Source organism: Cottoperca gobio, chromosome 4 (genome assembly GCF_900634415.1).
Source record: "Cottoperca gobio chromosome 4, fCotGob3.1, whole genome shotgun sequence".
NCBI lineage: Eukaryota > Metazoa > Chordata > Actinopteri > Perciformes > Bovichtidae > Cottoperca > Cottoperca gobio.
In genome coordinates, this window is record NC_041358.1 from 8,249,130 (window position 1) to 8,271,728 (window position 22,599).

The following is a 22,599-nucleotide window of genomic DNA, read 5'->3' on the forward strand; positions in this document are numbered from 1 at the left end:
CTATTTCTCCAATATCTTGTAGCCTATGCCACAATTATCTAAGACAACACAGACCAACAGTTTGACATTAAGTGCAATTTAAAATCTGGCCTAACATCTTTCATTGCACAATAAACAATATCTTTAAAGGTTGTGTTATTTGACGCCACGTGTAAAGCCTCCGTTAACCCCCTGTCCTCTACCACCTGCAGTACATTGCAATACATTTGGTGATGGAGTTGTTAATGTGTCTCAGGTAGACCGACTCATTCTGCGTCTGAACGCCTGATCGAGAGATGACGAGACGGGTCGCTCACTTTAGCATCAGCGGCGGTGCTAGCTAGCTCCGAGCTGCTCAGTGCTTTGCGTTGAGGTGATTATATATATATATATATATATATATATATATATATATATATATATATATATATATATATATATATATATATATATATATATATATATTTCAGCTTGAAGTTCTTCGATGGTACGAAAATTATTTTCTGCAGGAATCTCACAGAGCGGAGCATCAACAGTTACATCCGGGAGTTTATTAATGTAAACTTTCCATTCACTGAGCCAAGTAACGTTTTCTCATCCGCTTCATCACGTTGACGAGGCTGCTGAGGCCGCGCCGCGTCGGTGACGTAAAGAGTCTGCGTTATTGTTTCTGTGATTAATTAATCGAAATGAACGCCCTAATTCGACAGCCCTAGTAAATATATATATATATATATTTGTATATTTTTGATTGAGGTTCATTGTGCTCATAAAAATAAACATGACTTTTAACTTGCTTGAGATATTTGCCACCTTTATTTTCTGACGAAGTTAACTAAACAGGTAAAGCAGCAGCAACTGTTGGTGCGAATAAGGAAACTCGGATGTCCCAGGTTTCAGGATGGGCTGCATTAAAGCCACCTTAATGAAGCCCTGCACAGCCACACAGGTGTTTTCACTTTCTGGTTAATTAGAGTTCTGATCAGGTTGAAAGAGAAATGGTCTAATCAGGCAAAAGAAGTGAAAACGTCTGTGCAGGTGTGCAGAGAAATAATTAACTGTCGTAATAAAAAATAAATAAAAAAAGATATTGATTTTATCACTGACAGTTGTAAAATCAGGCTACAAATACAAGGTATGTTTGGAAAAGTATCTCCATTTAATGGGCTGCAAATCTACTAGTATGGTTCCTTTATAGATGTGAGAGGAAAAAGCTACGGACCAAAAATGAACCTTTCAGAAAATAGTATTTGATTATTTTTTGGTATCTGGAGCATTTGTGTTCCATGTTTAAGTTGTGTGTGTGTGTGTGTGTGTGTGTGTGTGTGTGTGTGTGTGTGTGTGTGTGTGTGTGTGTGTGTGTGTGTGTGTGTGTGTGTTCAGGTGCAAGCAGAAATGAAAAAGAGGTTTTGGAAGTGGCAGACTCAGAGTTACATGAGCTACAGTAAACGGCGGCGTACGTTGTTCACTGAAAGCAGCACGGTCACTCAGATCTCCGTCCTGGACAAATCCAGCCCCAAAGATCAGCCGGCTTCAGAGACACACACCCTCACACCAAGCAACGTCTCCACTGTCTGAGGAACATTAGCAGGTGTTCATGACCTGTGTTACAACACCTGCTCGGCCACTGGACCACGTCCTGAGCAAGTGACCAAACCACAGAGCCTGATTGTTGAATGTTTAAGGTACCTCTTACGTTCGGTAAGAATTATTTGCAGAATCCCACATGGGCCGCCACATTCACATGTTAACTTGTTGACTTAAAGGTTCAATGAGTAATTCTGAGCCACCTGCTCCAAACAAACAGGGGGCAGTATTTCACCTCTAAACTGGGTCCATACCATCTCTAATGTTTATATTTTAGTTGTAGTAGTTTGGCATATTTATTGTATTGTAATTTATTCTTTATATTGTGTATTACATTTACTCCTGTGTAATGTTAGTCAGTCTGTCAGTGGGCAACAATACCAAAATTCAACCAAACTGCTGAAACTGTGAGAGCCAAACAACACTGCTGTCTTATAATCTTCACGTGGAGCTGATCCATCTGTGTTTACTGGGCACTAACGTTAACCGACGCTGTAGTCCGTGTAATGTTACGTTAGTTTGTTAATTGGAATAAATCCAAAGTGGCAGAAACTAGAAAACAACCCGCATATTAGTCTCGTCTTCCCGGTGGCGTCACAGCCAGGAGGGCAGCCCGCCGCCGGAGAAGGAGAGAGGTTATGTTAGTTAGTTTTATTCTTATATGCGTTAATACTGCAAAATGTAGATACAAATGTACTTTATATTTCTGTATTTGTTAGCATAGTGATGGCCACTTACTGATTGCTGTGCTAATGCTAATGCTAATCCAGAACCTGTTGTCTCAGAGAAATCATTTTGGGAGACTAGATGAGCTGTTTTCAGGTTGATCGATGCTTTGAATTTATATATTTTTTTGATGTGGTTTGACTTGGTAGACAGTTAGCAGGTACACTCAGTACACATACACATGTACATGTAGATGTGTACAGTATTATTCATGGGAAAAAAATATTACATTGCTCAGCTACTGACCGCTACAGTGCCTTTATCATTCAGTGGACTGAACCCACAGAAGGTTTGCATTCAAAATCTGTGTAACAAAATGATATATTTAGGATTGTGATAATTGACCATGTCTTTGATGTGCAGCATAACAGATGTGCTTCTGTGTCGTGTCAGATAAAGACGTGATGAGAATTGTGCTTAAATTACAACAAAAAAAGCTTTTGTCAAATTTTAAATTGTGCAGCAAGGAAGTGAAGGATGATATTAACTGGACATGCTTTGATGATTTTTGGTAGAAAACTTTTCGTGTTGTGTCTGGACTTTGCTTTTTAGATTACACCCATTAACTGTATTATTTCTCTTTTCTTACTTGAGAGGTGATTTTTTTTTTTTACAGGTTCCAGTTTACTACATGAATTCAAGTTTCTCATTTGTTTTTTTCTTATTTGGGCTGGGGGCGAATATTACAGGACAAGGATGGTGATGATCTATATTTTTCTTTTTGTCAACATCCAATGAAAAGACCAAAACCAAACAATGTGTTAGTCCGTCTCTGTGCCACTCAGTTTCAAGCCTATTGATTCCTAGTAGTAAATCTTTAAAGACGACCCACAAATATGTAGTTTCATTCTTTAAAAACTCTGTAATTTCTTAAAACACGCTGTAGTTTTCAACAAATGTTACTCAAACATGAATAAATAGTGCAATTGTTTGGGACTATTTTCAGTGGTGGATTAATACACATTTTATTAGTTTTTGTCCAACAGCTGTTCTAAACAAATAAATGAGCCACACTGTTGCTCTGCACGACATGTTCTTCATTTACCATGAACACACACACTGTAGTTTATTTTGTCTCAATCCCACACACACCGTCCTGCAGCAACAATTACTGACTAGAGCACCAAATGTGGATAACTCCGCCACAGAAACTAGTCCCCAACATATGCACTATTTCCTCCTGTTTGTGTGATGTTTGTTGAAGAAGTAAAGTGGCCAGCTGTTTTAGGAAATTACTGAGCCTTTAAAAAACTGAAAAAAATAAACTGTTTGTGAAGTGTTAATGATTTACGTCTTGGGAGGAGTAGAAACACACGGGGCTGAGCGTCACAGACAGGGAAGGGAAATTGGAAAGTTTTGAGACAGACTAGCACATTGTTGGTTTTTGGATTTGTTAAACATATAATAACACCAGTCTTTTCCTTTAAGCCAAAAAAACGTGTGAATATTCACCACACACAACAACATTGAGCCAACAAGTTAAAAACATTTATTGTCGATACTTCCATAATGTACAAAAAAAACCTTCTAATGTGCACACCAAAACAAGATAAAATGGTGCACTGTGCAGTGAAAGAGATCAAATGAAAAAAGGAGCTCATGAGCAGACAAAAGCAGGCTCACAGGAGAGTGCTTTAAGTTACATTCAGCTATCAGTACACAAACTGTTGAGCCCCATTTGTATTTATTTTTACCTCTAAATGGGCAACTGGTACAAAAAAGCAATTCAATAAAGATAATCACCATCAAAAAGCTAAAAAGGAAAAACATTTGAAACCAATTTTCTTGTCATGCTATGTGGTACAAATCAATAGGAACATAAAGAGTACAGCATTGTTTGTATGGCACTTTACTTTTCCTCATGTCTGTAAAGATTAACATTCAAAGGAAACCTATGCAATGGGTCCAATTTGATAAATCTTTCACAGTTGAAACTGTCAATATTCATGTTCTAGCTTATTAATTGCCTCCTCCATTTTAAAAACAAGCACGCAGCTCAGATTCCCTTAATGGCCTGAAAGCTGGACCCTCCCTTTGTTATTACATCTGCTGGTCAAAATGAGATCAAAACGATTAAACACGCATGCATCAGCCTATTAGAGAGTACAGAGGCATTACAGGAGGCTTTATAGTTTTAGCAAACACGATCACCATTAAGAAAAATAATTTTAAAAATATGAAAACGATCACAGCGCAAAGTTTTTAAATGACAGTTATTCACTTTGAACTACAGAAAACTCCATTTACAAGAAACAACGTTGGCAGCTTGTTTCTGTCTCGCACATTTAAACTGCACTTATTTAGTCACAAAGGTTGGCTACAGACCTTTCAAACACTTCAACAAACTACTTCATAGTTCAAAACAACAGGTTCAAATGAATATTTATTCTTATAATAATAGCAACATCTTTGTCTGACATCAACATAGTACTGGCAATATAAGGCTCCAACTCCCTTATTAACACTAAAGGAAATAGTTCATAAATAAGTCAACAAAATTGGGCTGATGACCCGGTGAGATTGTCATAATGTCTGTAATGAACTGAACTGAACATTCAACTGAAGCAGAGCAGGTGATTGTCCAGCCCTTCCCCACCACAAGATGAAACAGGACCCCCTTATGGCTGCTGTTGGATCTGCACGGTTTTTATTGCAGGTCACACTGAATACACACACTGCAGAACATTACAGTTTGAGGTCAGCCCTTCTTTTCTCTCGTTGCCTTCGTGTGGTCTGGACTCCCTGAATGAATGAATTTAGTCATTTGCAGGTCAAGAGACGTGTCGACATTTAGAGTAAAACTGGACAAAATCCGGTTGAAACGTGAAAGTAGGGGTGTCGCGATAAGCATGATGTTAATTAAATATTAATACATGTTTATCTCGTGAAAATAATCAAGTGCCTCTGAAAGCATTTCTGCTTCTTTCTTTACGTTATTGTTACCGACTCGCTCTCCACCTCATTGCACTAAATTTTCAGTTTGATTCATTTTCAAAAAAAAGAGACAAAACGCAAAATAATAAGTTCATAAAAAGATGAAATATCAAATTGAGTGACTTCAAACGGCTGCTGAGGAGAAAACTCAACATTAAACATCAGCATAATACTGAGCTGAGTATATGTACCTTTATATTATTATCAGTCATGAATAAAATGTATTCAGAAAAGAAACCAATATCTGTTAATCTGAGAATTCACTGTTGTTTAGTTCCAGTTTGTCTGTAAAGATACTTCTAGAAATGGGGTCGTATTAAGTGGACATTTCGAATACATCCCCTTACACAATGTTTTAAAAAATTGAGAGGAAAATATCACCTGAACCACAAATATCTTGTGGTTCAGGTTCATGAGACTTTTTCCAGTCCAGTAATTTTCCATTTTTCTGCTGCCGAGAAAAATAAAGGATGTGTCGGTAAAATAGCATACTAAAACATTTTTATTCTTTTGTGCATGTGATATAGTGTACTGTACAGTGACAGAGTTAATATTCTGTAGCACTGCTTTATTGAAAACACTAATCGGTCGTATGTTCTGCTCATCTTTAGCATAGACAAGTTAAAGTACTTTGAAGGCCTCCAGGTTTAAAATACGGATTTAGTGTTAAGCATCATAAAAGCACTTTGTTTAACCATTTTCTTTACTTTGCAGTTTCGTTTGGAAATTAAAAAAGACAAATCAAAATACTTGTTTTGTGCTTAAAGGCACTTTTGGAGACACAAAGTAGAGTTGAACGTAGGGATTCAGAGGATAGTTGAGTCAGACCAAAAGAAACGTCTGCAGTGACATCGGCTGCAAAGCTAACTCAGCCTTTGCAAACAGATACAGGCGTGCAAAAACTCAGCGAGGAGTCGATTAATTGGTCTTTGGAATGAGAGGATTACGCACGTGCTAAAAGTCTGAAAGTCACTTCCTTCTCAATGTGCTTGTTTTCAAGCATAAAGAGAGCAAATGCCACCAGAGACGATAACTGCAGAAAGACCTAGATACTGCGCGGTGGTACGAGGGATTAGTCTGAGAAGAAGCCCTCGATAATCAGAATTAAAACTGATTTTTCAAATGGTCTTTTTTTTTTCGATAACAAATCAGGAAATTGAATCCAGAAACAGTGAAGTGCTGTGATGTTTCTGATGGTCAAGTACAATGTTGAAGCGTCCTGCAGGAGGCTGTTGAAGAGGCTCGGCTTTACAAAGTGACAAGAGAATCCGTATTACAGCCAGCGCCTCCACAACAGCCTGATAAACACTGAAAGTTCATTAAGAAAAAGAAACTTTAACACCCAATTTAACACTGAATTCTCACCAAAAAAAAAAAAGAAACACAAAACCACATGGACAATAAATGCAATTTCATGCAAGCAGTTGAACTCATGATACTTTAGCCATGAGATTTCATTGACATTTTCTGTACTAACGGCTGTTTAAAACTACAGACGCACTGATCTTCAAAGCGCTCTTCTTCTCAGGCATCTGGTTTACAGTGCTGAGATTTAAAAGAGAAGTTTGTGTTTGTGGTCGTCATCGGCAAATCTCAGCACTGAGCATACATCCGAAGAAGAGTCATCATAAACCCTGGTATGTTATTTTTCTCTCTTTTTTTTGGCATTTCACATAAATGTAGAAAATAAGTCCTTCTCATAAATACTGCTTTTTCACCTTGTTCGATCCAGATGAAATTTCTCCTTCAACATTCCCATGTCTGGTTGTCTTCAACACCCATTATGTTGTTTTACATCAGTCACAGTTTACACAGGAAACAAAGGCTTGCGCCAGTAGTGGGAAATAATACTTTCTGAATGTATCTAATAGGGTATGACTTGGGGTCTATAATGTTTCAGCTCAATCAATAACACTGGTATTTTAAGGTATTTGCTGTACATAAGGGCAGGTCAGAATAGAAGCATCAAAGGCAGAGATATGATGAAATTTAGGGCAACACGATACTACATTTCCCACAATGCAGCAAACTGCATCTTTTCGTTAGATCCTGCTTGCCTGGTAAATACCCACATCTTTCAAACGACCCACATCTTTCAAACGACATGCCCTCAGTTTATAAAGTAGGTTTTCAGTTAAAAATGATGTCTTTCCAAGCCCAAGCTCATACAACCCTGATGACATCACTGGGGTTATTTTTTCATCTCCTCACATCCTAAATCACAGCCTGATAGATACTCAACCTGACAAACTGATGTGTGAAATCAGCTGAGTGTCCCTTTAAGGTATTTACACTGCCCAGTGTTTTAAATGAAGTCATTTCAAATGGCACAGCAGCTGTAATGTCTGCATCTAAAGAGGAATACAGTGTATAGTTACAGTCTAAAACACATTTTGAGAAAAGGGTGAAACTGGAGGACGAATGTAAAAACGTTCTCTGACAGACTGGAATGATCAGTGGGAGGGGGCTGCAGTAGTAAACTAGCCCCCCTGTGCGATACAGCAGCAAATACTGTAGCACCAGACAAACACTAATACAATATATACAGAGAGATGCTTCTTCTGCATGTCACAGCCCAACAACACACTCGATATACACTAGAATTCCTAATCATGCCCTTTGAACGGGTTAGTTTTCTCCCTGAACGGGGTCAGAGGGCGGGACATGAAGAGATTTGGCACCTGACATTCAGCTGGGGTCACGTTTTGGGCAAAGCAGTTCAGACTAGAGGCTGTTCTGGGTCGCTGGAGTTGAGTTGGGTTTCCATCATGGTTTCGTCTGGGTATGGGTTGGGGTACGGGTTGAGGAACGGGTTGGTGAGGCTGGTCATTGGGAGGATGGTGGGCGTGGCAGGTTTGGCGGCGTCAGGTCCAGAGGCGGCGGCGGCGTTGCCTGGCACTGCGTCCTCGCCGTTAGTTTTCAGGTTGCCGGGGTCTCGGCCTGCAGGCTGGACATGCGGATCTGTGAGCTGCTCTTGCTGAGAATGGACAGCTGCGTGCCCCCGTTCACCCCACTGCTCGCTAGCGAAGGATGCCGGTGCTTCAGGTCCACAGCAAAGTACCTGTTCACCGTCCAGCTGCGCCATTTCCTCTTGATCTCCGATTGCACCTTGAGGGATATACTTCACAAGGTCATTATTAATGGACCTCGCCGGAAAGAGACAAGCTCACTGTCACTCCGTCTCACTCTAGCTCTGTCTGTGCTGTATTTAAAGCTCATTGTTGTAGAGTCTTACAGACTTTCACTGAAAACTGACAATATTTTCTTAATAGGAAATAGTTTGAATCCAAATGTTGTAAATTATGAGCCTTATCCATACTATAAAACAAGTTATAAGCATTTCAAACTTCATCTATTGCTTATGGATATGCTGTAGATCAGTAATGTTGTTATGTCTGTTTAATTAAATTGTGACTTCAGAGAGCTGGTGTAGTGTCGTCAGTGATTGATTAAAGGATGTTTACCTCTCCATTCAGGAAGCAGTAGAGAACGGCCACAACAAAGCCCTGAGGAGACACACAGGGTCCAACCATGAGACAAACACACTAACATATCCAGTGTAAAGAAAACAGCTGTGTGTGAAACAAAACACTAAAGTGTATAAAAACAGCACGATCTGTTTCCAAAATTGTAATTTGTTGTTTTTACTTAATAGTAACTCAGATTTGTCTTTATTATAACAACAGGTCAAAACTTTAAAATGTTGCTTTCAACTTCTTTCAAAGTCTAGTTTCACAGCACTCAGGTTTAAACCCTTAATTTCTGGGATACAGTTCCAGTTTGAGTCTAAATCTTAAGTTTACAGTTGTGATAATATCTTCAGCCTTCCTCCACTGACTGTTACAGTCAGTTAACTCTTTCCACACTTTGTACATAGATTGTCCGTTTCTAAATCCAGATGGAGAAACAGTCACCTGGAAGGATCCGAGGCCGAGCTCAAACACCAGACGCTCTCTCTTGCTGACGTTCTCAGGGGAGAAGGCGAACACAGTGTAGTGGATCCCAAACAGAGGAATCAGTAGCAGAGTGGAGCGGGCCAACCTCCTGCAAAATAACACACAGAATTATGATAAGAAGACTGGATTTCCTCATTATAAATCAGCACACACAGGTATGACAGTATTCTGTCTAAACAGCACTTTTAATCTTAATCATGGAAGTCTAAATGTTGGCCTTGTGTGCATGACAGCTGGTCCCCTCATTAACACATCTACAGGACTGTCTCAGAAAATTAGAATATTGTGATAAAGTTCTTTATTTTCTGTAATGCAATTAAAAAAACAAAAATGTCATACATTCTGGATTCATTACAAATCAACTGAAATATTGCAAGCCTTTTATTATTTTAATATTGCTGATTATGGCATACAGCTTAAGAAAACTCAAATATCCTATCTCTAAATATTAGAATATCATGAAAAAGTATACTAGTAGGGTGTTCAACGAATCACTTGAATCGTCTAATTAACTCGAAACACCTGCAAGGGTTTCCTGAGCCTTGAAAAACACTCAGCTTGGTTCAGTAAACTAAATCACAAGTATGGGGAAGACTGCTGATCTGACTGCTGTCCAGAGGACCATCATTGACACCCTCCATCAGGAGGGTAAGACACAAAAAGAAATGTCTCAAAGAGCAAGCTGTTCACAGAGTGCAGTTTCAAAGCACATCCACAAAACGTCTGTTGGAAGGGGGAAATGTGGCAGGAAACGCTGCACAACCAAGAGAGATGACCGCAGCCTTAACAGCATTGTGAAGAAGAGTCGCTTCCAGAATTTGGGGGAGCTTCAAAGACAGTGGACTGAAGCTGGAGTCCAGGTATCAAAAGCCACTGTTCACAGACGTGTCCGGGAAATGGGCTACAATAGCCGTATTCCCATGGTCAAGCCACTTCTGAACTCAAGACAACGGAAGAAGCGTCTGACTTGGGCTATGGAAAAGAAGCACTGGACAGTTGCAGAGTGGTCCAAAGTCCTCTTTTCAGACGAAAGCAAGTTTTATATTTCATTTGGAAGTCAAGGCGCCAGAGTCTGGAGAAAGGCTGGAGAGGAGCAAAATCCAAGTTGCTTGAAATCCAGTGTGAAGTTCCCACAGTCAGCGATGGTTTGGGGAGCCATGTCAGCTGCTGGTGTTGGTCCACTGTGTTTCATCAAGCCCAGAGTAAATGCAGCTGTGTACCAAGAGATTTTAGAGCACTACATGCTTCCGTCTGCTGAAAAGCTCTATGGAGATGAGGAATTAATTTTCCAGCATGATCTGGCACCTGCCCACAGTGCCAAAACCACCAGTAACTGGTGTACTGACCATGGCATTACTGTCCTCGATTGGCCTGCCAATTCCCCTGACCTGAACCCCATAGAGAATATGTGGGGTATTGTGAAGAAGAAGCTGAAAGATACCAGACCCAACAATGCTAATGAGCTAAAGGCCGCTATTGAAGCATCCTGGGCATCCATAACACCTCAGCAATGCCACAGGCTGATTGCCTCCATGCCACGCCGCATTGATGCAGTAATCCGTGCAAAAGGATTCCCAACCAAGTACTGAGTGCATTAATGGACATTTTCAAATGTTTGATTTTGTTTTGCTGTTATAAATCTTTTTTTTTTACTTGGTCTGAGGAACTATTCTAATTTTTTGAGATAGGATTTTTGAGTTTTCTTAAGCTGTAAGCCATAATCAGCAATATTAAAATAATAAAAGGCTTGCAATATTTCAGTTGATTTGTAATGAATCCAGAATGCATGACATTTTTGTTTTTTTAATTGCATTACAGAAAATAAAGAACTTTATCACAATATTCTAATTTTCTGAGACAGTCCTGTATATGTATTTTCAACAGTGAGATACAGGGAGAAATAACATCCCTAACCCTCGACTGTAAAAGCAGTCCATAAAATGAGCAATGAGTGAAGTAACCACATTGCAGCGTTTACGAGAGTAATCATTACCTAGTGATGGATTACTTTGTCAGAGTGACTTCCCACCGCTGACCATAACACACCAAATCATTTATGACACTTATGGTAGTCCTTTTAAAAAATGCATACAAGTAAAGTCAAGTATATGTATGTAGTACATTTCATATATGACATGTGTGTACTCAATGTGTTTCAAAATCAAAATGAAGATTATTAAATTAATAATTTAAATAATGAATAATGAATTCATTATTACAAGCAGTAGAAGAAGAGTATATCACAAATTAAAGGGGACATATCATGCTCAGGTTCATACTTGTATTTTGGGTTTTTACAAGAACCTGTTTACATGCTTTAATGTTAAAATAAAAACAGTTTTGTCTCATACTGTCTGTCTGAATATATCTGTATTCACCATCTGTCTGAAATGCTGCGTTTTAGCGCCTGTCTCTTTAAGGTCCCCTCCTGAAAAAGAGCCTTTATGTCCCATTTAAATAAATACAAATATTTTGTATATGTGCTGATGAAGTCATTGTATGATTAGCGCAAGTGTATAGCTATTGAAACATATTACTTTAATGTTAAATTAAAAGAAAATATAAAAGGACTTACAGGTAAATACTGGATTCATTTCCACCGATATCTGGGGACTGTAACTTCTGGACGAGAATGACGATGATGCCGATGAAGAGCACAAAGTTGACCTGTAGAAAAAATGTAATGCAAACAAATAAATATATATTTGGTATTGTGAGAATTGTTGTTACTTGTCACTACTTAAACAGAGCGATAATAGCACACCATAATTGAAGCGAGTACAGGTCCCTTGATCACCCACCAGATGGCAGCGTTGTCATTCATGTCCCAACACCTGAGAGAGGAGGGTGATAAAACAACACATTCAGTGCATGATCAGACACACTTCAACTTACAAACACTGAACTCTGCTGTCCATAACCTACCCAACATCATCAAAGTGCAGCTTCAGCACCGCCCAAATGGTCACACACACTGTGGGGGTTCCTGTCGTTACATAAAAAACAACAAAGATACAAACGTTAATACCGAGGCATCCACCGAAACGATGAGTACTCCAGTGTGTGTGATGTGGTTGATGCCTCACCCCAACCAATGATGATGTACCAGTAGAAGTATCGCTTTTCAGGGAAGAAGGTCTCCACCAGTAAAGTGAAGAGGTACAGCCCCTCGATGAAGAGCCAGAAGTAGTTTGAGAGGACACAGTAATGGAAGAATATCATCACTGCTCGACACTCAAGCTTCAAGGAGAGAAGAGACAACATGGGAACATGTCAGAAAAGACACAGTTAAGGTGAGACACTACAGGGAAACACTGTTTTTTATGCACTGGTCATTTTTGAGAGTATACATTTAGGTGTTGACTACACTTTATCTTTTTTGCGTCTGCAGATTTCTTCTAAATTCACCAAAAGTAAACATTACATAATGTCTCATCATTAATGTAATTTATCAACTGCCGATGTTTCATGGTTATATCTATTAGTTAGTGATGCTTACCCTTTCCACCTGTAGTATCTTGCAAAATGTATGGGATGTTATAATACAAATCTTTAAAGACAGTTTTCTTGAATTTAGTTATTTTCCTCATACTCAGCGTTTTACCAGAAATGTCCCCTTCAGTAGTTCTTACATACACCACCTCTTTCAGTTTAACTTCTATCTTTATTTTCAAGGTTTTTACAGCGGGGTTTGTCCATACATCTTTCATAGCCTAATTTATATAACGTATTATTCATAAAAACATGATAATAATGGATTTTTTTTAATGGCTGTTGACAGTATTTTTAAATGTATGGAGCAATGCAAAAAGATATCCAAAGTTCCTTCAGTAACAACTTTAGACTCTAAGATGTCAACTAAATTAAACAATCATTTTGAACCAGGCTTTATCCAATGTTCACATTTTCTTTTCCGGAAATGTGTGCAAAGGACATATTTAATAAGATATATCTGTTAGTTAAAATGGTTACCCTATTCACATGTAGTGTCTACCTGAGCAAGGAAATTCAAACAAACAAAACAAATCCTTGTTATGTTTGTACAAATCAAGCTACCTGTTAACACAAGAACATGAAATATACGTGGAGGGCACGTGAGCAGGCGTGTTACTCACAGTGTGTATGAAGCAGTGCTCACTGTCCTCTTTGGCGTACAGCACGCCGTCTTTGATGAAGACTGAAATAGCTCTCAAGATGAACGACACAAATAGGTTCATGTGGATGAAATTCCTGGTGCAGTGCAGCTTCCTGTGTAGAAAAACAGACATGAATACACTGAATATCATATAATCTTTTATTAAAGCTCTGAATGCAGAGGAACCATATACTGATGTTTGTACTGTTGTCATTCATTGATAAAGGCGCGGTTATTCATTACAGTATTAATTCACACAAGGGACTCGTGGTTGCCGTTACAAAGCAACAGCAGCAGCAGCAATTGTAATGAAATAAGTGATACTAATTGTAGTACTGGCAGTAGTGATCACAGTAGTACTGTTCAACGTGGTCTCATCCCTACTCGTCATATTTTGCTGCTTGGGCATTATTGCGTTATATCTTGGCGCAGAATGTTTGTGCGTGGTTAACGTGGTTAACAGGTGACTCAATGACCTTGCATCACATAACACATGACATAATGTGGCAGTTAGGTGTAGACAACAAAACTACTTGGTTGAACTTAGAAAAAACAGTATGGATTTTGGTCAAAAGAAGCTACATACGTAATGTGACTCAGTGACGTAGCTTCACATAACAACAAAGTCCTGTGTTTGTTTGTTATTAGCGCTGTAGAAGTAGTTGAGGTAATACCGGCAGTATAGTAGTAGTGGTGATCCAATAGTGTATCAGTAGTACTATAGTGGTTTCAGTAGAGCAGCAGAAGTGCATCTTTATAAGTAGTGGTATGAGAAGCATTAACAGTGATAATAGTGGTGGTAACAGTATTACTAGAAGTAGCACATAGTAATGTTACTAGTGCTAAAAGCCTCTGTGTGATCTCAAATTACAGGCCTACCAGTGTATTTCTATATCTGAGCAGGGTCATTTCATATAAATCAATGTGTAATTAAAATTAGAGCTAAACTATGTTCTGTGTAAAAGGTTATTTTATGTTATTAACCTTTTTTTTTCATCTTAAAAGGGATGTCCTCATCCTTGAGTGAAATTATTTGATTGTGTATAAGGGATTTAGATTTCTATAAGGAAGCAAAAACATCAACCACTTCTTCTCCTCTGCGTTTTCCTTTCTGTCTGATAAACCTGTTTCTTCCCAACACCACCCCGACCTGCTGCAGTACCATCCCAGACCACCAAACGTCTCACCTGAACCTGCACAGGATGACCATGGCTGTGGTGAGGGAGACCAAAGAGGTGCTGTAGCCCACCGTGTACAGAGCCCTCACTGACACATAGTACATGTCCTGAGATGGAAACACAAGGTACACAAAAAGAGTTTTTTATTTCAAATGTTTAATTGAAACTGTGGCTATGAGAGAGAGATATACTAACCGGATGGCTGCTGTTGCCCCCTTCCTCAGGCATGCAGGCATCGATGTAATGAGGGAAGGTCTCTGTCCAGCCGTACTCAGTGCAGTTACGACTCACCTTCCCCAGCTCTGTGGACAAAGGACACTTTATTGTGTGATATCAGAAAGAGAAGTGGACCTTCTAACATGAATTATTTCACATCACCAGGCCACAAGACTGTTGAACTCCTGAGCTCTGCCAAATGTCATTACTTACATATGTTTACAGTTCATACAACTGTTTATTACACATATTGATATACTATTATAGTATACCGTTTTGAGTTCCACTGTACAGTATTTAAAAATGTACAGTCTGTTTTATGTTATTCTATTGAATATGTATATATTCTACTTTTTCCTGCATTTTACTTGCACCATTATGTCTCTTGCACTATTTTATTACTTTATTTCATTTTATGTCTTAAGTATACTGTATGTTGCATTGTTGGAGGAGCCTGGGACTTTAGATTTTCATTGCCAGCAATTACCTTACCTGTAGCTTTTGCACATAAATAATACATTTAAATAAAAAGACAATAAAGCCTTTGAATCCTTTGAATATAATATAACATTGCCAATGCAGTAGGAAGCCCTTCATTTGAAATGTGTATAATATAACACAGAGAACGGATTTCTCACACACAAACACACACTGCACTTGTGAAGACAATGATAGACATAATACATTCCCTAGCCCCTGACAATGACCTTAACACACACACACACACACACACACACACACACACACACACACACACACACATGGCCTGCAAAAGCCATAAAGCACGGCCCACTTCTAATCAGAGCTTTCTCTTACAGCTGGACCGCTCGCTCTCACAGCTGGCCTCTCTCAACTGGCCTGCTGCAGCATTTGTTACTTTTGTTTGCTTTGTTGTATCTTACAACACATTACACCATATTTTCACCCATCCACACACTGCTAACACAACTGATGACCATACCTGGTTACACATCCCATTAGTTGCTTTGTCATGCTTATGTTTGTTAGTTAAATAAACCTTGTTTGATGGTTATGACTGTGTGTGGCCTCCCCCCTAACAGCACAGTTTACTTAATCTGATTATACAGCATCACAATTTCCCCATTTAAGCACTTGAGAATTTTAAATTTTACAGTAATATCTGCACACTGCAACAAGACATGCGAGCAGGGATCCTCACAATGTCAACAGAAGTAGTTTCTAAAGATAAATGGGAAGTCCTTAGTAACTCACCAAAGTCTTCTTCACTAATGGCCTGAGAGAAGAGTTCGGGGCAGTTGACTTCGACCACCTCACCGATCCTGGCAGGCTGCCAACACGTCAGGTTGTCCCACATCCACGGACAGCCTGTGGACAAAACAGGTGGACAAACGCAGCAAGAGACATATGTTCATTGGCAAGTTACAGATTCTTTAAATTCTCATATGAGGGCCGACATGTCATCTCCCGTACCGGCAGCCATTATGAACAATGTTCATGTTGGTTGAGACTGGTTATTGTGATACATTTTTTGGGAATCCCAAATTTAGAAATCTGTCTAGACGTGACACAATCATGGAGATTACCTGGGAAAATGACTGCATGTAAGCCTGATTTATGGCTGAGATGTCGGGGACAGTCTTGTGGGTTTGCATTAATGGTGCAGACAGCAATGCCGAAGCTTAAAGAAGGTCTGATTTCCAAATTTAGTTTGTGACATCTTAACCAGCTCTGCTTTGCATCCAATACTTGACGAGGCAAACTAGTGCGTGTAACTCCAACCCAAATAACATGTTGAAAAAGACAGCGCTAGTTAGCAGTGCAGATTTAACACAACCATTCCTCAGTTTGACATAGCAACAATGTGTGCTACTCTTCAGACAGCTGATATAGTTTCATCATGTAACCAGGTTGAAAGATGTACAAGTCACCTGTGGCCTCTCCAGATGTAAATTGTTATAAAGTGTGTAATAGACTTAGCATTTATAGGCTAAATTACATTAGTATTTGAAATATATTAATTTACTTTTGTACTCTTTGGGACTGGAAACTCAAATTTTGAATTTAGTTGGAAAATCCAATAAGTACATGATGTTGTTCCATTTATAATACAAGATAAAAGAAATGCCCATGGATGTATAAAAAGATCTGGATACAGCCTTGCTTTCAATTTTGCCCAGTGGCAAATTACGGTATTGCAGCAAAAAATCCTCCTGCAGCCCAAAAAGTCAGTTATGACTCTTTCTATTATGATTATCATATTTGTGAAACGCTCGTCGGGCCAAGTAGAGCAATTTATAAATCTGTAATGTCATCGCAATATAAAGTCTATTGGCCGAGTGTAAACCCGCGGGAGGGGCCAGCATGAGACACATTACTGCACATATTCTGTACATATATACTGTACTTAATTTTCAACCAATCAGTTCAGTAATGCTTTCCCTGTGTACAAGATTTAACATGCAACTTATCTTAACACAAGAGGAAGAAGAACTATTGCCTTGTACCTCTGTCTTTGGAAGGCATCTCAAAACCAAAAGAGACTAAAGAAGGTTCAACAGGAAGAATTGTCACAAAGCTTTTCACTTGAATTTCCCATCATCCGTTATATAATCAGTGAGAGAGACGCCTGTCACTCACTGTCTCAACCATCAACTTTCATTTTAAGGATCATCATCATGAGATGCTGCCAATTAAAGCCTCAGCCCCCGCCTGACATTGGAGTGACACATAATAATTTATTTGCTTTGCTGAACTTCTCTGTTGTTCCTGCTTTAGTTTCTTTTATGCTACAAATCAAACACAGACACACATGCGGGCAAACTGTGAAGTCTTTTTGCACACAAGCCGGTGAGAGTCAACCACCATTTGTAGAATTATCTTCCACTCATTAGTATGTCGACCCTGAAGATATTCTTGTTAATAATCTCTGTGTTTATTCAATTTTTCATCAGCCAGAGATGAAAACTGTTACAACATCAACAAAATAGTGGTTAAAATGAGGGCAAGAGATTAAATGTTACACAAACATACTCTCAAAAACCTACCATATTCTGGGTCGTTCCCAGGATCGTCCGAGGCCATCATTTCCATGCACTTTTCCAGCTCCCTCTTGATCACACAGTTAGAAGGGACCTCTTGGCTGGAAACCTGGAAAACAACACACACACACACGCACGCACACACACACACACACACACACGCACATGCACACGCACACGCACACACACACACACACGCACATGCACACGCACACGCACACACACACACACACACACGCACATGCACACGCACACACACACACACAGAAAGAGAGAGTCAAGTGGCTGAAGATTACATCAGAGCACAGAGGAAGGACCCAAAGGTAAAATGGAAGAGGCTGCTTCATTAGCTTCACCATGCGGTTCACACCACAGTGTGGGAGAGGTCTTAGCTCTGGGATCTGTTTAAACACTCAGCCAATTAAACAAACCATTTCAGAGCTGTTGGCACTCTCCCCAAGCAACTGACCCAGAGGAGGGGCATTATTCTAATGAAAACAAGGCAGGGAAGCCTTTCAGACGTGCACTTTTCACACCGGACCGTGCCAAGCCTTACTCCCATCTTTTAAGAACGGTAGACAGAAACACAGAGGTGACTGTTTAAACTTGTAGCTCTCCAGCGGCGTCAACACAATCGAGGCCAGGGATCAGCCCGAGTCCCAGAGCTGGGTCTCTCCAGACAAGAAGGTCGCGTCCAGAGACGCCTCCTTCACAGCCTCCTTCACAGCCCCCCTCTGACAGCTGCACAATGCACCCCTGAGGGGAGGGGGATCATGTGCTGTGCGTCAGTCCGGGAGACGCCGCGTTACAGCTTTATGAGATGTAGCAGAGGATGAGTTGAGCGCTCATCCACTGACGTCAACAGCACTCGCTTGGGTTTCATGCATCAAAGATTTACCAGAGTAATAGAGATGAAATTGTTTCCGGGGCATTGTGTGGAAAAAGTGTTGATGCACTCTCTGTATCAACGAATCTGCTGGATGATTTATGTGCTGCACTCTCGAGCAACAGCACCATGCCTGCAGTGGTACAATTGAATTTAATGCACTGGCAGTATAAGCACAGATGGTTGGATTGATGGGATTTCCTGGATCTGTTCTGTGAATGTGGATGTTATTCCATCCTAAATCATTAGTTAGACATTGTAGACAATAGTCCTTCATATTATTTGGAAGAAAACACTTTGATATTGCTATAAAGCTCCACCGATCAACTTCTCTTTATATTAACGGATCGAATGACTGCTGTATGTGCGTGGGGTTTGAAGGCTTTTTAAGACACATAGAATAAAATTAATACCCTTTTGTATTTTGCTGTTGTATAAGTATGAAATACTTAATTAGTATGAATGAAAATAAGTCCTGGAATTACTTTAAGTGCATGAATGTATTGACATGTTAAACAATACAATAGTAATATTTAACAGCAATCCAAGTCTTAATTAGCTCAATCTAAATATTAAGAAGCTGGTAGTTGTTATGACGGTGAAACGGAGGACCCAAATGCAGAACAAGGGCAGGAAGTAATACAAGACATGAGAAGACAAGGGGAAGAGAACATTTCAAAATAAAACAGGAAACGCAAATCCAGCGTCGTGACAGTAGTGCAGCATCACAGTCACCATGGCGATAGTGACACACTTCATGGATGTGCTCGAGTAAATTCAAAATGGAAAACCTTTATTTTGATTGTGGTTCCGTTCTCCCGTCGAACCAAAACAAATATTCTCACGACCCTCTAGATTATTTGGAGTCAACACAACTGTGACAAAACCACAGAGAAGTATCCCCTGACTGTAGTTTCCCTCAGCAAAGATTGAAATGTTGAACATCCAATCAAGACATCACGTTATGGTTAAAAAATATTTCTAAAATTAAAATTGTGGCAACGTCAGAGACTTTACCTGGCCATCAGAAGGTTGTCCTTCCTAGACGTTCTAGCTAAAGTTAGCTTTACGTTCATTCAGCTTTAAACAACAACTAACTCTAAAAATAACAGCTTTGATTTTTGGTTACACACGTGACACAAAACCCAATCTCTTGAGTGAATATCCTGTTTTTGAACCATTCATCCGCCACAACCTCCTCTCTATAAGGACTTTGTCACTCTTTAGCCCACGTCACCTGTCAGACTAATGTTTTCTGGGCCACTCTCCTTGCATTTTAATGTCTTTCAGCTCATTGTTTTGGTTTTCCGGCTCTCAACTGTTTTCAAAATTGCTCTGATGAAACCCTCTGTACACTGCTTGTCCAGCACCAAAAAGGTAGACAGACAAATTTAGAGACTAGCTGGTGAAGAAAGTGAAACATCTACCAGCAGAAGAGCCAGATATTTGTCTAAGCTGTTGGAAACCACAGCGGAGCTAAAGGGAAGTGAATATTGAACTTTTGTCAGGTGGCCAGAAACACAATCTCTTCAATCTCCAAATAGATGATCATGTTGACTCGAATCTGCTGGCTGAGTAAGCAGTCAAATGCTTGCTAACAACCTGTATTGCTGCACCCTATTGGTCAACAAAATAACATTGATTAGTTCTGATATATCATGAATTATGCTGTTTAATTGCATTATTTCATTTTCATTTTCACTCTAAGCTTTTAGCTTGCAGATTTTACAGATTTTATCTACTAGTTCTGAATCCACTGCAGGAAAAGCAGCTTGTTTAGTTCTGCTTACTTCCCTGGATCAGTATGTAAGTATTGTGTAAAGTCCACCTCCAAATTATAGTGCTTTGCAATACAAGAATCCATAGACTACAGATGCCTCTGATAGCAGACGTTTTATGAATTTGTGTGGTTGATACTTTCTCTGGAAGCAAACTGTTATTGAATGTCACGGAGAGCGAGAGATCGAGAGAGCGAGAGAAATTAAGACGACGAGAGATAACGAGAGGAGAACGTGAGGAGAACGAGAGGAGAACGAGAGGAGAACGAGAGGAGAACGAGAGGAGAACGAGATGGGGGGGGTGGGGGGGGTGGAGAACGAGAGGAGAGCGAGAGGAGAACGAGAGGAGAGCGAGAGGAGAACGAGAGGAGAACGAGAGGAGAACGAGAGGAGAACGAGAGGAGAGCGAGAGGAGAAACTAGAGGAGAACGAGAGGAGAACGAGAGGAGAGCGAGAGGAGAACTAGAGGAGAACGAGAGGAGAACGAGAGGAGAGCGAGAGGAGAATGTGAGAGAGAACGAGAGGAGAACGAGAGGAGAGCGAGAGGAGAGCGAGAGGAGAATTAGAGGAGAGCGAGAGGAGAACGAGAGGAGAACGTGAGGAGAACGTGAGGAGAACGAGAGGAGAACGAGAGGAGAATTAGAGGAGAACGAGAGGAGAGCGAGAGGAGAATTAGAGGAGAACGAGAGGAGAGCGAGAGGAGAATTAGAGGAGAACGAGAGGAGAACGAGAGGAGAACGAGAGGAGAGCGAGAGGAGAACGAGAGGAGAATTAGAGGAGAGCGAGAGGAGAACGAGAGGATAGCGAGAGGAGAGCGAGAGGAGAGCGAGAGGAGAATTAGAGGAGAATGAGAGGATGGTATTGAGAACCTTTGCCGCAGATTTAACAGACAGAGGAAAAATTGTTGAATAAACAATGAATAAATAATGAGAATGCATCCTTATCCATCATTCCTGCAACTCACTCATCAATGAATTATTGATGCAGACACTCCATATGGCTGAACGACTGTACACGTGCATGAGAATCAGGCCTCAACACCTGTTCGCTGAATTTATTCACGTGAAGCTCCACCTGTTGCTGAGTCTGTTTGCATGTGGATCGTTTTAGCTATACATGCACAAGTGAGCTTATTCACACAAAGTGAAGGAAGATTAGACATTTTATCCTTTAAAAGGGTACAAAAAAAGAATAATGAAAAATAATTAAAATCAGCTTACCGAGGGCAAGAGGAGGAGGAGGGCGAGGATCAGCGGGCTTGATATTAGCAGCAGACATTTTGTGTTTCTCAGTGAGAGGTTTCTTAACATCGAGCTCTCGCACGGCAGGGGATCAGCTCACCTTGGAATCTGAAAAACACAAGAGTGTGGGGCATTAAGAAACAGGATGTCCACATGTCTACATTATATCTCACCAGGACATACACATTACACTACAGAGTATTTTTCCTATGAGATCTTTGTATATATTTCTATGGTGCAAATCCAAACTGGAGAGCACTCAGATAAGTTTTAACAATGACAAATGTTTGGAAAATCTCCATTAAACTCCTTTTGGATCTGGATCTGCCTCAAAGTAAATATGGGATACGTGTAACCAATGTTCCTCTTTAATCTATTTAGGTTAGTGCAGTTGTTCATGACAGTAAAATGTTCAAACACTATCATCAAAAGATATCATCTTCACAAGCGCAATTTGTCAAATGTAATCACATTGCAACCGCTGTGTCCTCACAGCAGGGGAGAGCAGCAGTTTAAAGTTGCTTTTGATGCAAGCCGTACATTTTCTGCTGCTTTTACTGTGAAGAAGTTATAGGAAATGCAATGTTTAGTGTTGGTGGTGTTATTTTTCAATAAAATATTGGACAACACAACAATATGGAAATATTTGGCATCATAGGGTGGGTGAATCAGTTTTAAATATCGCAGATAGCTGCTGGATGAAGAGCTGCGGGTGACAGCGGGTGAAATGATATAGTGTTTTGGTGAACCAGCAACAAGTCGTAAACAACTCATCTTACCTTGCTGTGCTTCACTGTGTACAAAAACACAGCACCATGCCAGCATAGTCGTATGAGTGTAAGAGACTCTGGACAATCTGAATGTCCTATTTTAATCATAGAAAAATGTTTAGAAATGTTTTTCCCATTAAGTTAGTGCATTAGGGCATGAGAAGAAATGTTGAAAATGTTAACAAAGCATGGC

The 22,599-nt window shown here is 39.9% G+C and overlaps 2 protein-coding genes across 2 annotated transcripts in view; one reads left to right on the forward strand and one right to left on the reverse strand.

Annotated features, from left to right (window-relative positions):
- ghrhrb (growth hormone releasing hormone receptor b) overlaps positions 1-1,856 on the forward strand; it is a 38,243-nt gene extending 36,387 nt beyond the window's left edge. The window contains exon 13 of the mRNA XM_029430410.1: positions 1,363-1,856. Coding sequence (XP_029286270.1) covers positions 1,363-1,557 — 195 coding nt within the window. The 3' untranslated portion in view covers positions 1,558-1,856. The remainder of the gene's footprint in view (positions 1-1,362) is intronic.
- Positions 1,857-8,000: 6,144 nt separating this feature from the next.
- On the reverse strand, positions 8,001-21,673 carry adcyap1r1b (adenylate cyclase activating polypeptide 1b (pituitary) receptor type I). Its single transcript, XM_029429248.1, is given in 14 exon segments — positions 8,001-8,334; positions 8,691-8,732; positions 9,141-9,270; positions 11,758-11,849; positions 11,947-12,016; positions 12,108-12,168; positions 12,269-12,422; positions 13,298-13,430; positions 14,505-14,602; positions 14,691-14,797; positions 15,945-16,058; positions 17,738-17,840; positions 21,616-21,654; positions 21,656-21,673. Coding segments are annotated over 14 exon segments (1,350 nt in total). The 3' UTR covers positions 8,001-8,145.
- Between the last annotated feature and the right edge of the window lie 926 nt (positions 21,674-22,599).